This window comes from Streptopelia decaocto, assembly GCF_964273445.1.
Source record: "Streptopelia decaocto genome assembly, chromosome: 8".
Lineage (NCBI taxonomy): Eukaryota > Metazoa > Chordata > Aves > Columbiformes > Columbidae > Streptopelia > Streptopelia decaocto.
Window position 1 is genome coordinate 7342071 of NC_138662.1, and position 14522 is coordinate 7356592.

The 14522-nt window shown below is 51.6% G+C and overlaps 1 protein-coding gene across 6 annotated transcripts in view; it reads left to right on the forward strand.

Moving 5' to 3' along the window:
- RAD54L2 (RAD54 like 2) overlaps positions 1 to 14508 on the forward strand; it is a 68324-nt gene extending 53816 nt beyond the window's left edge. For 3 of the 6 annotated variants that reach the window (XM_082060193.1, XM_082060192.1, XM_082060194.1), the window contains 13 exons: positions 147 to 489; positions 1351 to 1528; positions 2097 to 2348; positions 2952 to 3070; positions 3380 to 3495; positions 4487 to 4586; positions 4795 to 5000; positions 5845 to 6020; positions 6772 to 6968; positions 7083 to 7279; positions 7758 to 7847; positions 8406 to 8498; positions 8716 to 14508. In XM_082060193.1, the coding sequence (XP_081916319.1) occupies positions 147 to 489; positions 1351 to 1528; positions 2097 to 2348; positions 2952 to 3070; positions 3380 to 3495; positions 4487 to 4586; positions 4795 to 5000; positions 5845 to 6020; positions 6772 to 6968; positions 7083 to 7279; positions 7758 to 7847; positions 8406 to 8498; positions 8716 to 9707 (3059 nt within the window). In that variant the 3' untranslated portion in view covers positions 9708 to 14508. The remainder of the gene's footprint in view (positions 1 to 146; positions 490 to 1350; positions 1529 to 2096; positions 2349 to 2951; positions 3071 to 3379; positions 3496 to 4486; positions 4587 to 4794; positions 5001 to 5844; positions 6021 to 6771; positions 6969 to 7082; positions 7280 to 7757; positions 7848 to 8405; positions 8499 to 8715) is intronic. The other 3 variants (XR_014184788.1, XM_082060196.1, XM_082060195.1) reach the window with 3 other exon arrangements.
- The last annotated feature ends 14 nt before the right edge of the window (positions 14509 to 14522 follow it).

Here is a 14522-nt window from a genome sequence, read left to right on the forward strand (position 1 = left end):
CATCACATTTTATTTCCTGAATCAGCCTCGAATACTGCTTTTTTGTCTTTCAGAACTACCCCTCTTTTTGTGAAGTTGGTGAACATATAAACCCAGAACTTTGCCTTATTCATCTCTAACTAACACTTAATGTTCCTTGTCCTCAGGGATTGAGAAAGCTTTGTCTCGTCCTGGCCCAGATGTGGTTATTTGTGATGAGGGGCATCGGATAAAGAACTGCCATGCCAGCACTTCGCAGGCCCTGAAGAACATCCGCTCCCGCCGGCGGGTGGTGCTGACTGGCTACCCACTCCAGAACAACCTCATTGAGTATTGGTGTATGGTAGACTTTGTCCGACCTGACTTTCTAGGCTCGCGGCAGGAATTCAGCAACATGTTTGAGCGCCCTATCCTGAATGGGCAGTGTATTGACAGCACCCCTCAAGATGTCCGTCTCATGAGGTATCGCAGTCATGTCCTGCATAGCCTGCTGGAAGGCTTTGTACAGCGGTGAGTCCACAGGGGTTCTCAATGGCGTATTCCATGCAGACAGCTCCTTCATCCCAAATTAGCCTGCTTGTTTGCTGAGTTTATGCAGTACAGCTAACCGTGCTGCTTTATAGAGTCATTGAATCATTTAGTTGGAGAAGACCCATAAGACCGTTGAGTCCGACCATTAACCTGGCACTGCCAAGTCCACCTCTAAGCCATGTCCCTGAGAACATCATCTGTATGTCTTTTAAACCCCTGCAGGGATGGTGACTCCACCACTTCCCTGAACAGCCTGTTCCAATGCCTGACAGCCCTTACAGTGAGGACATTTTTCCTAATCTAAACCTCCCCTGGTGCAACTTGAGGCCATTTCTTCTCATCCTATCATTTGTTACTTGGGAGAAGAAACCAATTCCCACCTCACTACAACCACCTTTCAGATAGTTGCAGAGAATTATAAGGTCTTCACCACTCTGGACACAAATCCACTTTGTTTCTCAGATAAGGGTTCTAAGATGCTGGGCCAGTGATTTGAATGGGGTGTCTTAGTCATTGGCAAAGCTAAAAAGAGACCTTAGGTCTTATTTCTGTTTTTCAGCTGCCATGGAAAACAGGACTTTAATCACTTTTTTAACACTGTAACTTGTGCTAGAAGATTTTAACATTTCAGATCTTTGTAATTGTGCTTATAGTTGGTATTTGGCAGCAGCAAGAGTATCTCAGAAACATTGTGTGTTAGAGGAGCAACTGGAGGTCTTTCTCCCTGCAGCCAGGTGGGCAAGAAGTCGAAATCTTACCCTACATGCAGCCACAGAGAGATTGGATTGGATTGGGAAATTCCCTTCCCTCTATTTATCTCTTTCTTTATTTCATCCACAGGCGAGGCCACAATGTGCTGAAGGTTCAACTCCCGTCTAAGGAAGAACATGTCATTTTGGTACGTCTTTCAAAGATCCAGCGGGCCCTTTATACGGAGTTCATGAACCGGTTCCGAGATGCAGGCAACAGTGGCTGGCTGGGACTGAACCCACTCAAAGCTTTCTGTGTCTGTTGCAAGGTAGGTTTTGACAGGAACTACAAAGAAATACTCTGGTATGCAAGGGAAAGGCAGGAATACAAGTGAAAGCAGGAGATAAAAGTGTGGCTGGCCAGGTGCATCTTCTGTCCCCAGAGTGCCCTGCAATAGCCCAGCAGAATTGTTATCCCCACTTCCAGAACTGGGGTGCAGGGATTTTAAATGTCTTTTTCAAATTCGTGCAAGAAGTCTGCAGCCATCAGCTGAGCCAGCACTGGGCTCATACCTTAACCATTTACCAAACAAGCAGCTTCCTCGGTGGGGTGCGCAGTGGCCTTCTGTTTTGTTTTCAAGGAAAGAATTTGGCAGTTTTAAAGTCAGGAGAGCCTTGGTTAAGGTGGTTTATACCTTGTGTCATGACAGAGCCCTGATTTCTGTTTTCACTGCCTTAATACAGACTGGTTTTCTCTGCAGTGCTTCACAGTTCCATGTGGGGATGGTGAGGAGATGATCAAAGTATTAGTTCTTTCCTTTGAATAGCTGTGGGGGCTTTCAGTCCACAATCACTGGCAAGCACAGGCCTAACCACTTTCTCTTCTTACCTCTTCAGATCTGGAACCATCCAGATGTGTTATATGAAGCTCTGCAAAAGGAGAATCTGGCAAACGAGCAGGATTTGGATGTGGATGACCTTAGCACAGCAAATACAAATTCCCGCTGCCAGCCTCAGGGAATTAAAGTCAAAACAGAGAATAATACTTTGGCATCACCAGTTGCAGAAGCTACCAATAGCAAGTTCCTCCAGAGCGTTGGCTTCAACCCTTTTCAGGAGAGAGCAAATCAGGTTGTTACGTATGAGTGGGTGAGTACCACTGCTGGAAACCTCTTTATGTGGAAAGTTATGATAAACATAGGCTAGATACTTACTCTGGAAGACCGTACCTCTTTTTGCTAGGGCAGTTTTCTGAACTAAAGCAGAGAAAATACTCTTTTGTTTAAGAGTTGGGGATTTCTCTTACATGTTTTTCTACCACAGAGCATCTTGATAAGTACCTCTGCATGGTGCTGGGAAAGGCTTTTGGGACTCTCGTGAAGCAGGAGTGCAGGTGGCACTCTTTTATACCATTGTTTTCGTCTGACCAGAAAGGCTGTGGATTTTTTTCTTCTAAAAATGTGTTAGATTGAAGTTTAATCTAGATAAGGTGGTAGTAAATCTAGTGGGCTGGAGGAGAGGTCTTGAGCTCTAGTAGAGAGTCATGAGAGGTTAAGACAATGCTCGTTCATCCATACTCCAAGAAGTTTGTCATTCTGGAATGGGAGGTAGCAGCAGGACATTGTCACCTTGGCCTGACTGGATGTAGATAATCTCTCTGCAATGACTTATTTCTCTCACCATGAGACAGGGATGTTGAACTAAATAGGGAATGAGCATTTCCACCTATAATAGACTCCTGTTTCTTGGTAGGCCAAAGACATCTTGTGTGATTACCAGATGGGAGTCTTGGAAAACTCACCCAAGATGGTGTTACTGTTCCACCTAATTGAGGAAAGTGTAAAGCTCGGAGACAAGATCTTAGTCTTCAGGTAAGCAAAGTGTCAACAGCTGATCCTACACTCACCAAATGCTTGAGTAGTTGGACCCTTCCTGATAGTAGGAAGTTGTTACATGGGATGAATGGTGTGGCAGTTCCCCTTTTCTCCTTTGTTATATTAGATTCTACTTTTCCTCCATGAATTTTATACTTCTGCCACTATTGATTTCACCAGTGAGAGGTGTGCTGCCACAAACAGGGTTTGACAGCTGTCAATGCTGTCATGGTTGGGGAAGAGTTCTCATACTCTGCTTCTGCTGCCGTGGGGGCTTTCTCCTGAACAGAGATCTTGGTTTTGCAGCCAGAGCTTGTCCACCTTATCTGTCATTGAAGAGTTTTTGGCAAAGAGACCAATGCCAGGTCCTCCAGGCTCAGATGGAGGAGTTCACAACTGGGTCCGAAACATCAACTATTACAGTGAGTGCAGCCAATCCTCCTCTTTTGGTGTGACATTGTTTGACCCTCCATGATGGACTAACTCTGGAAAGTCACCCACCATCTTCTTGTAGTTGTCCCGGGGTGTGAAAATGCTCTTCTGAAACATTTTTCTGACGGAGTCTCTTTCAGATTGTTCTTGCTTTAGTTGCTTGGGAAGGCAACGCCAGTTTGATAGCAACTGATAATTTCTAAATCTTTTTGATATCTTACTCAGAAGATGTTAGACACCTTTAACATTTCACACACCAGCACTTTTTCAGTTTTGGAAGATACTTTTTGCTTCCTATGTGGCTATTTTCTAGATCTTGCTTTCCAAACCAGAATCACTGTGGAATGCTTTCATTAGCTTGGGGCTTTGAATTCCTCCTCCCCTCTTCTCAGCTTTAAATCTTGTTCTGGCATGGGTTGTTGCTTTGTGTGGCTACTTTAAAGGCCAGGACTGAGATGAGGGGTAAATACGGTGTCCCTGATTTTTGCAGAGCTGCCAGAAGCAAGCTGCTGCCCAGGAACAGGGACATGACACCCCTCTGCATTCCTTTAAACCAGCACTCTCTGTGCTCAGATCCAGTCTATGGGGTTTTGCCAAGGGCTTTCACAATTTTGCTTTAGCTTGGTTCCTTGAGCTTCTAGCATACATGAGGCCTTTGTGCCTGCTGCTCTTGCCTAATACGGAGCCTTAATGTGCTAGGTGCATTGTAGTACTCCCAGTCCTGGCCTTGCCAAGCTTGAGTAATGTTTTGCTTGATCTTTCAGTTGAACAAATCCCAACCTGGCTGGCTGCATTGCACCTGCCTGGCAGGGCAAATTAGAGGTGCAGAATGGTCCAGTGGAGTTCCTAGAGTGCATGACTTGAGGAAGACCTAGAACTGGTTGGAAACCAGTACCAAACTCAGTGTTTAGGAAGTGGGTTGTTCTCATGAGATTCTTCCGAACATACAGAACTTCTAAACATGTCCTTTTTTCTTCTCAGGACTGGATGGCAGCACCTCTGCCTCGGAAAGGGAACGGCTGATTAACCAGTTCAATGACCCCAGTAACACCTCTGTTTGGCTGTTTCTTTTGTCCACACGGTAAGTTGGCTGGAGCAGAAGGCTGCAGTGGAGGACTCATGCTGGAGCTCTGTGTGCATATGGGTTTTCAATTCTTAAATTCCTTTGTAGTGTGCTCTCCAGACTCTGTGGGATGATAGTGTGATGACTATGCCTAGAAACTCTGAAAATTGGCCAAGGCAGCAGTTTGAAATTTGCCTTTAATTTGAAATTTGCCTTTAATTTCCAGTGCTGGGTGTTTGGGTGTCAACCTCATAGGAGCAAACAGAGTGGTGGTGTTTGACGCTTCTTGGAACCCATGCCATGACGCACAGGCCGTGTGCCGAGTGTACCGCTACGGGCAGAAGAAGCCATGCCACATTTACAGACTGGTTTCTGACTACACCCTTGAGAAGAAGATCTACGACCGTCAGATATCCAAGCAGGGCATGTCAGGTAAGTGGATATGGTGCTCCATTCTTGGCTTTCACTCCTTTTGGCTCCTTCAAGTCCTGTTTCCTTGGGATTTGTCATTTTTTTTAAGGTTGAAAATCAAACAGCCAAAGAAATAACAGGCATGTTATCTTAGGGCTGACTTGTGCCAGCTGTTGAGCTGCTCTTGTTGAGCATGCAACTGAGGGTTGTGGTGACCCAAAAAGAGTTCTGCTGCCTGCATCCTTCTTTGTCTCAAAACCCAACTCCAGAGGCAGCAGCCCAGCGTGGTTGGCTCAGTGTGCTGTCTTGCGCTTGAGCAGGAGTCCTCTGGCTCCCAGGAGGATCATGGAGGATATTTTCTCCATGTGCTCCTGTTTGCCCTGTGTGCAGAAAGGAACATCTGAGGAAAACTTTCAGGCTCTTGTGAGAGGGGGACTGTGAATTTCTGAGCTTTTGACACAATAGAGTTCTGTGAATTGCAGCACCTGGTTATTAACTTGAACATTTTGGGTGGGATTTGTGGGAGGGCACATACTGATGTGGCTGCATTCTGTCCCAGGGCTTGTACATTTTCAGCCTTGAGATGTGCGATGGGACACCAGCCATAATTAGCCTCAAGTTCCTGCATGGCAGGAGCTCCATGACCTGCACTGCATTGCTGTGCAGTGTGGAGCACAGGGTGTTTGTCAGCCTGACTTGGTCAAACAGGTTCATCTCTGAACATGGCTGATGATTTTTCTCCCTGCCCTGACATATACAGAAGGCTTCTGAGGACTGGGCAGATTGCAAGGACGGAGCTGTATTTGGGCAGGAGTGTAGGAAGGGCAGCAGGCAACAGTACCGCTCTTTTCACTCTCTTTTCCAGATCGGGTGGTGGATGATCTGAACCCAGTGCTGAACTTCACCCGACGAGAAGTGGAGAACCTGCTGCATTTTGTGGAAGAGGAATCCAACCCTGCTCAGCTCTCCCTCAATCCAAGCAAGATGAAGGAGTCTGTTCTACAATTAGCCTGTCTCAAGTATCCTCACCTCATCACCAAGGTAAGGCAACCCGCTTCCTGGCTGGCACAACATGCACAGGCAGGAGGATGTCTGGAAGAGTCTGGCTGTTTGAAGGGGACATGGTGGCAAGAAGGACACATCTGTGTGCTGGTGGGAATAGGTAAAAAATCCTTTAGAGAGGGCTCTAAGAGCCCTGCCCTTCCCCACAATATCTTCTGCACATTTAGAACCATGTCTGTCCTGGACAGATTTGGGGGCTGGTTGTAGGGCACTGTTCTCAACTTGCTGCTGGGTGGGAAGGTGGCAGTGGTACATCCCAGCTTGCTGCAAGCTGTCTTCCTGGGGTGGCTTTAAAATAAAGCTGGGGCAGCCAGCACTTGCCTGCATTGTGAAGAGTGTCACTGGCAGGGTAGTGCTGCAGAGTGGGACTGTGGCCAGGTGCCACAGGGCTCTGGTGGCTCTGTGACATCTCAGCAGGCTCCATGCTTGTGCTCTTTGCCTGCCGGTTGACTTGTGGTTTTTTGCTGTGTGCTTGTGGTAAGTGATGGACAGGCTTAGTGATGGTGAGTGATGGCTTAGCTGACTCTGTCACTTTTCAAGCTGAGCCTTGATCACATTTGCCCCACACATGCTTTGCCATGACCAGCTCTGCCTCCAAACTCCCCTCTTCCCTGCTCCAGCCAGGTATGGAGACAGTGCTGGTGCAGGGACCAGGTAGCTGCCATTTGGGGCATGTTGGTTCCCTCTTGTGGTGTGTTGCTGTCAAAGCCTCAGTGCTGTGGGGTTGCAGGAGCCTTTTCAACATGAGTCACTGCTGATCGACCGGAAGGAGCACAAGCTGACCAAGGCAGAGAAGAAAGCAGCCAAGAAGAGCTATGAGGAGGAAAAGCGAGCATCCGTCCCCTACACCCGGCCGTCCTACGCACAGTATTACCCAGCCAGTGACCAGAGTCTGACGAGTATCCCTGCTTTTAGCCAGAGGAACTGGTGAGCATCTGTCTTGTCCCCTTCTTCCCATGCTGTAGACGTGAAATGACGGGGCAGAGGATGCTCAGCCCTGTCAGTGGGGGCACTGCACTTTCCAGCCTCCTCTCTCACTAGGCGACCAGCCCTCAAGGGTGAGGACAAGCCGGTGGCAAGCGTCCGCCCAGTTCAATCCACGCCCATTCCTATGATGCCCCGGCACGTCCCCATGGGCAGTGCAGGATCAACCTCAAGTTCCAACCCTGCTGTCAACTTCCCCATCAACTATCTACAGCGAGCTGGTGTCCTTGTACAGAAGATTGTCACTACCACAGGTGAGTTGCTGGTGCTTACAGTAGGTTGAGTTGTGAGGCCCACGGTGAATTGAGGAGCGAGTTGTTGATGCCCATGTGGGCTGTGGGCAGATGGGCATCAGAGCCACTGATACTGCTTCTCTGCATTCGAGGGGTTCCCCTGTACCTGGAGGACTTACCCTGCAAGGTGTGCAAGGAGTATGGGCCTGGCAGGCTGTTGGGAGTGAACTCCCCATGAGGAGACCTGCAATACTGTCACCAGTTGCCCCTGTTGGGATAGGGGAGGTGCTGTGCCGGAGTTGCATGGCTTTTGTTTCCTCGGAGCCTCTGCTGCCTTCCTGTGCTGCTCAGAACTCAACCCAGGGCTTGCTTCCAGAACAGTGTGTAGTAGAGACAACTGCACTGCTAGCAGAGGTGTTCAGTAGTTCACCTCTCTGGTCCTGAGTGTGGCTGGTGTGTAATTTCACATACACTGTTCTGTTTCTTCCCCTACTGCCAGATATTGTGATTCCGGGTACAAACACATCCACTGATGTACAGGCAAGAATCAGTGCTGGCGAGAGCATCCACATCATCCGAGGGACAAAAGGTAGGTCTCTCTGTCACAGTAAGACTTGTGGATAGGGTCCTAGCTGATGCTACTTGGTAAAGAAAGGGGTGTAAAAGCATGAATCGGTCCCTTGAGAGGAAAAGAAACAGGAAGGGGAGGAGATCTGGACTTTGCAGTGGCTCTGTTGCAGCCCATGATTTGGGTGTGCTGTTGTAGCTGATGCTTCAGGGCTATTGCAGCTGTGGCTGCTCCTGCCTCTGAGAGGAGCTGTTGAACTTCGTGGTTGGGTATCTCATTCTCAAAATGCCCACTTTGTGTACTGGGGTAGCCAAACACTTACCAGTGCTCCCAGAACAAACTTAGTCCCAAGCATGAAGATCCATATTTCCCACAGACAGCACATTGGGAAGGGATGAGCTCCAACCTGGGAAAGCTGAAGGGATGGAAATGAGGAGCGAGAAAGGGGGCAACAGCCCCCTGCCGATCCCCTGCACAATCTGTGGGCTGCCCTTATGCAGCACCGCTGTCCTAGTCCAGCCTGGGCAGCCTCGCAGGCACACGGAAACTGTGAATGAAGTTGTTCTGCCTTTGTCCCAGGGACGTATATCCGGACCAGCGATGGGCGGATTTTTGCAATCCGGACCACTGGGAAGACCAAGGGCAATGAAGACCGTCGGGCAGCTGCCTCAGGTAGGGGTTTGTGAGTGCCGTGTGGGGCTCGCTCGAGGGCTTTCCTACCTCAGTGTCTGGGGTGCTGTTCCCTGGCTGCCTTCCATCACACCTGTCTTCAGAGCTGACCCCATGATCTTCCCATGATTCCCCCACCTTCCTTCCTGCTGTTGCTTCTTGACCCTCAGGTTTTTCTCCAAGATTGTCTTTCTCACCTGCTCCATCTCCTCACCCCCAGGCTCCCAGAACTCTTCGCTGGAGTCCACAAGCAATGGCAGACACAGTGCCTCATCACCTCAGCTCCCCAGCACGGAGGAGCTCACTCGGCCCATATCCCCTGACAGCCCTGAGATCATCAGTGAGCTGCAGCAGTATGCAGAGGCCGCAGCTGCCCGGGAGTCCCGACACAGCTCTCCCAGCACCAATGCAGCGCAAGGCCACCCTGCTCGCACGGACACCGCACCTGGCTTAGCAGCCCGAGGAGCTGAGCAGCGCGTGGGGATTCACTGCATGGCTCCCGCTGTGACTTCAGCCCTGCCAGCCACCAGCCAGCATGTTGATGCCCACTCGGTGTTGGACTTGCGGGGCAACAAGCGCAAGTCGACCTCGCCGTCAGCTCCAGAGGAGCAAGCCCGCCGGCAGCAGAAGAAGCGCCAGTTGCCATCGTCCGTGCAGCCCTACGAACACGGGTACCCCGTCTCTGGTGGGTTCGCCATGCCTCCTGTCTCTTTAAACCACAACCTAACCCATCCATTTGCCTCCCAACCAGGAAACTCCTTGTACATGGGTGCTGGCTCCTCTTACTACCAGCTGCCCAATTTACTCCCAGACCCTCATCTGGTGTTCCCTGTGACTACTGACCCTCTGCTGACAGCCGGCACCGCCAGCTCTTCTGCTGCTACCTCAGCCACCGCCAGCATCCCCTCATTCATGCTAAACCCTTCTCTGACGGGGGTGCTGCCCAATTACTCGCTTCCCTTCACGCAGTCACTCCTGCCCGAGCCCAGGATGTTTGCTCCTTTCCCAGCCCCCGTCTTGCCTAGCAGCCTTCCCAGGAGCATGGCATCTGCCTACCCTGGCTACGTGTCCCCTCACTCGGGCTACCCGGCTGGGGGCCTCCTTCGGTCCCAGGTGCCTCAGTTTGAACCCCAGGAGGTCCCAGAGGTGGGATGCAGCTCTAATGACGAGGACAAAGATGACGACGATGTTATAGAGATCACAGGGAAATAATGGGCCCAGCTCCTGCTTGGTCTCAGCTCTGCCAGGAGGCAAAAGTTGCAGGACCTTTTTGGGAGTCAGGATTTCCCCTCTGGGCCACAGCAGTGGGTGGAGAAGGATGCAAAGGGTGTGGGGGTGGTTTTGTTCTTTTCATTTTGTTTTGTTGTTTTTTAGCTGTCAAGGGTCTGAATTGTTATTAGGGACTGGGAGATGGGAGGGGGATAGAGTGGACCTGTGAGGGCAGGTGGAGCAAGAGCCAGGGGAGGAGGGAAGCAGCGATGCAAACATAGGAGTGCCTCCCTCCCACGCTCTGTCTGTCTGTCTCTGTTCTCTGTCTTGTCTGGAAGAGGGAGTTTTGATGTTGCAAGCCACTGCCCTTCTCAGGCCTGGAGGCTTGGGCTTGACTGCGGGCAGGGCCGAGCTTCCTCTCACACAAACTGCCTTATCTGTGAACTTCTCTCACGCCGGGGGGGACATCTCCAGCAGAGTTTGGGGACGAAGTGTTTTTACTGGGGAGGGTGCAGAGGGGCTTCTGTGTTGTGTATGTTGGGGCAGTGGGATTGATGTAAAAAAAAAAGGGGGGGGGGGGGAGAGAGAGAAAAAAAAAGAATCAAAACACCCCACAAATGATTTGTCATCTTCTTCAAATTCACATGAAACCAGTGTGAGGGCTCCAGGCAGGCTCCTGCTGCAGTGAGGTGGGCAGGGCTCTGGTGAGGGCTCCCCCAGACCCTTTTGGAGGGTCCTGTCCTCCCCAGCCCTTCTGGAGGGTTGCATCCCAGGTAGGTTGGTCCTAGGGTTCTGATGCCAGCTCTGTGTGCCAGATGATGGGAGCAATCCCAGATGTCTTGGTGGCCATTGGAGGGGAATCCTGGTGACTTCCCCACGACCCTGCCATTCTGTGTGAAGGCCACGTCTCGCCCCGCCGTGGCCCACCAGATCCGGCAGCAGGGGGGCTTGCTGCTGCTTCTCCACTGCACCAGGCAGTGGGGAAGGTTGGAAGGGACACTGGACCCAGTGCCAGTTGCTGTTTAATCTGTGATCAGAGTGATTTCCCCCTGCACAGAATCTCTACATTAATTTATTTCATGAAGGCTTAATATTTATTATTTGGGAGACTCTTTCTTTCTATTTTTAAATTAATTTCCATATTAAAAAAAATAAAATGCTGGCCTCCATCATGCAGTGATTGCTTGTTGGGTTGTCTGTGTGGGGAGAAGCAGCCAGCTGACCAAAGCGTGACTGGAAGCAGGGCCGGCTGCAGATCTCTGCAGCCTGTAGCTGACCTGTGTTGCATTGGCTGGATGTGCCCCATCGGGGCATCGTCCCGGAGCAGGGAAGAGCTGCTCTGGGTGTTCAGCAGCAGCAGAGGGAGGATGGAGCCCTCTGGCTGTGTTGGGGCAGGTGGAGGAGTGTGTGTTACAGCCTCCTGTGCTTGTTCCCGGTGAGGAGGAGGAGGGCTGTGAGGTGTGTGGTGGTGGGAAGGCAGAGCTCCTGCTGGGGACCCACCTGTCCCCACACAGGGAGTGGCACCGAGCCCAGTCCTGCTCTGCCACCCGCCTGCAGAGCCTGGCCCTGCCAGCAAATGCCTCGGGGCTGGGGATCCTGAGCAGAAGCTGGGCTTGGGGTGCATGACTCTGTGTGTGACTGTGTTAGGATGGAGACCTGAAATCTGGGAAACTCCATGTCACAGCTGGATGTCACCAGGCAGGAGGTGCACTCACCTGCATGGGATGTCCCTGGAGTGTGGCTGGGACTTGGGAGCAGTGGTAGCTTGTAGGGGACCTCGTGGGCTGTGGAAGCTGTGGTCATGGGTGTTTGCTGGGACCAAGTGGGTGTAGGAAAAGGCAGGATGTCCTGACATCCTCCATCAAAGGGGCGCTGGAAGGAGGGGACCTCCCTTCCTGAGAGAAAGAGAGGGGGGTGTATGCACGCGTGTGTTACAAAAACATAATAAAAAATGTTATGGGGCTTTCCTAGTGTCTTTCTCTGTTTAATGGACATTGTCTGTCAAACATAACCACACCATTCATAGAAGCCTTAGATCAACAGTTTAGCTATGCAAATTATTTTAATTATTTTTTAAAAAAAACAAACATTAAAATAGTGCTTTCTTCTTTAACATATCCTAGGAGTTGAAAACCGAGGGGTTCTGAGCAAACTGCTGGACAACTTGTCTTTGGATGCACCATGGAAATAAAAATCAAACCCCCCACAAAAGTAACAAAGCAAATTAACTGATGGTGTTCATGCAAGTTTCTCCAAAGACTTGACAGTGCTGCGTCTGTGAGTCATGCCCTCCTGTGCTCTGTGTGTCCACCTCGTGCACAACCCTGTGACACTGATTGTGTGACGAGCTTGCCCTGATGTCCGTTGCATCCCTGTGAGGCTGTCGGTTTTCCGGTGGATTTGGGGAATGGACCTAGGCAAGGGCTTTCCTTGTCGAGAGTAGCGAGTGTCAAGACCTGCGGGTGTGTGGGGGAGGCTGGAGTGTGAGCAGCCCCTCGCCAGAGCCCTGTTGCAGCCCTGGTCCTCGCTGGCAGCTGTCAGGTTCATCCGAGGGACCCTCCTGCGTCCTCTCTGAACTGGGTTTTCTGTGGCTCTGTGCTGGGATGAGGCGTGAAGGTTCAGCTGGGGGGGTAGCTGGCACTGCAGCCATGGTACCTGTGACTGCAGACCCTTTTTTCTGCCCCTTGCCTTGCCACGAGAGCACTTGGGGCTTCCTGAGCAGGCCCGGGCATGTCCCTACACTGTCACCTGATGTCCTCCTGGGGGTCCCCAGTGCAGCCCAGGCCCTGTGGCCGTAGGAGCTGGTGGTGGCAGGTACTTGGTTGCTGCAGGGCACGTCCTTTGCGCCATGGGCACCAGGGCAGGTTATAAGGGCTCTCCTGGCTCCTGTGTGACCATGGGGGCTTGGAGATCCCTCACTGCCCTTCTGTGGTGTGGCTGCCCCTGGGTGCGATCCCCTGTGGGGGACTTCCTCTCGCTGGCAAATGTCCGTGGATGGGGGCAACCACAGCACGGTGTCTCTGCTCAGCAAGCACCCAAGCGGAGCCCCAGCTGCCCTCCTGGAGCATGGCAGGGCACCTGGCACCTCTCTGTCCCACAGACCAGCCCTGAGCACCTTTTAACGAGGGGCCAAGTCCCCTGTGCCCTGTCAGAGCCTCAGCTGAGAGGTGGTAGCAGAGACAGCTGTGGCAGCCCGACCACAGGGCTGCCGTGGGGACTGGCAGCGACTGGGGCTGCTCTGAGGTAATCAGAGGCACCTGCTGTGCCCCAGTGCTGCGGGCAGGATTTCCTCCACCCCACAGACGCTGTGTGAGTTATCCAGGGGCTTTCTGAGTGGGGGGACCTCTCAGAGCCCTGAAGTTCTCTCCCATGGGATTCCCTCTTACCCTTGTCTGCCATTCCCAGGCTTTTTTCTTCTTCAGCACGTGGTTCTGTTGCAGAGGGTCTTGTCTCAGTTTTCCTGAGCCTGGAACAGGGGCTTTCCCTGCACAGGTTAAATTTTTCTTTTGCTGCTGAATTTCTGTCTCCAAACAACCAGAGGGGAGCAGCTGCCAGCTTGCAGTGGGGCTGTGGGTGACACCGAGGACAGCCATGCAGGTCTCTCTGCTGAAGGTTTTGGGCACTAAGGGAGGTTTCTGAGCACAGCCCAGGGGCCAGGGCAGAGCCGCAGGGACCTTGGGGACATGCGAGTGCCCTCCGCCTGGGCACCCAGCCCTGGCCCTTCCCATGGGTGGGACATTTCCCTGGGGGCAGTTGGGCTGGGTACTGTTGTGGGACAGTGCCCCAAGCATGGCTAGGGCTGTGGCTGCTGTGTGCCCCCCTCTCCATGGGCCCCTGTCTCTGTGGGCTTGTCGCCCACTCACCAGTTGTGGCAGATGCACTCGATCCCCCGCCTCAGCTCTTGGGGCATCATGGGAGTCTGTGGGGTGGGGGCAACACAGCCCAGCCTGGCCTGTGCTGGGCGTGATCTGCTGCATGGTTGCCTGGGGGGTCAGTGGGGTGGATGCAGATATTCACAGAAAACAAATATTCCATCAAGCAGAGGGTGGGATTTCCATGGGGTCTTCACTATAAATGATGTATATTTTGGGGTAATTATGTCAGCAAATGGCTGGACGCAAGAGAATAGCTGTTGGTTTGTGGGTGGCTTCCAGGCCAAAAGGGACAAGCACAGCAGATACCTTCACAACTAGTGTTTCTCACCACTCTGGGATGAATTTTGTTAATTCAGTCTTGGGAGGACAGGGGGTGGGCAGGGAGGGTTGGGGTGGGCACCAGAGGTTAAGAGGGGAATGTAGTCCAGCTAGATACAGTGAGATGATGGCTCCTTGCAATGCGGAGCAAGCGCTCGCTTCCAAGGGGCGGTGGTGCGAGTGGGGGGCAGCAGGAGAGCAGCCTCTGCAGCTCTGTGCCTCCCATCTTGGTGGCACCTGGCTCAGAGCCGGAGTCCCTGGCGCATCCACAGGAGCCTGAAGGAATCCATCACTGAGTCTCATTTTGGGTTTTCTGTTGTTTTGGGGTTCTTTTCTTTTTATTTTTTTTTCCCCCCTTTCTTTTTTACTACCGCCTTAGTTTGTGGCCTGTCTTTTTGTGGTTGGAAAGAGGAGTGTCGCTAGCAGGGTGGGTCAGTCGATTGCCCCCACGCATGATCATGTGCTTCCCTCTTCTCTCTGTTGAACAGGATGTGCTCGCCTGATCTCCCAGAACAGAGACTTTGAACAATTTGTTGTTTATATGATGTATTTATTTTTACTTGTGTTTCATGTCATTTTTAAAAAAAAATAATAAATTGTAAGTTGGTATAGCTGCCTGTTGCTT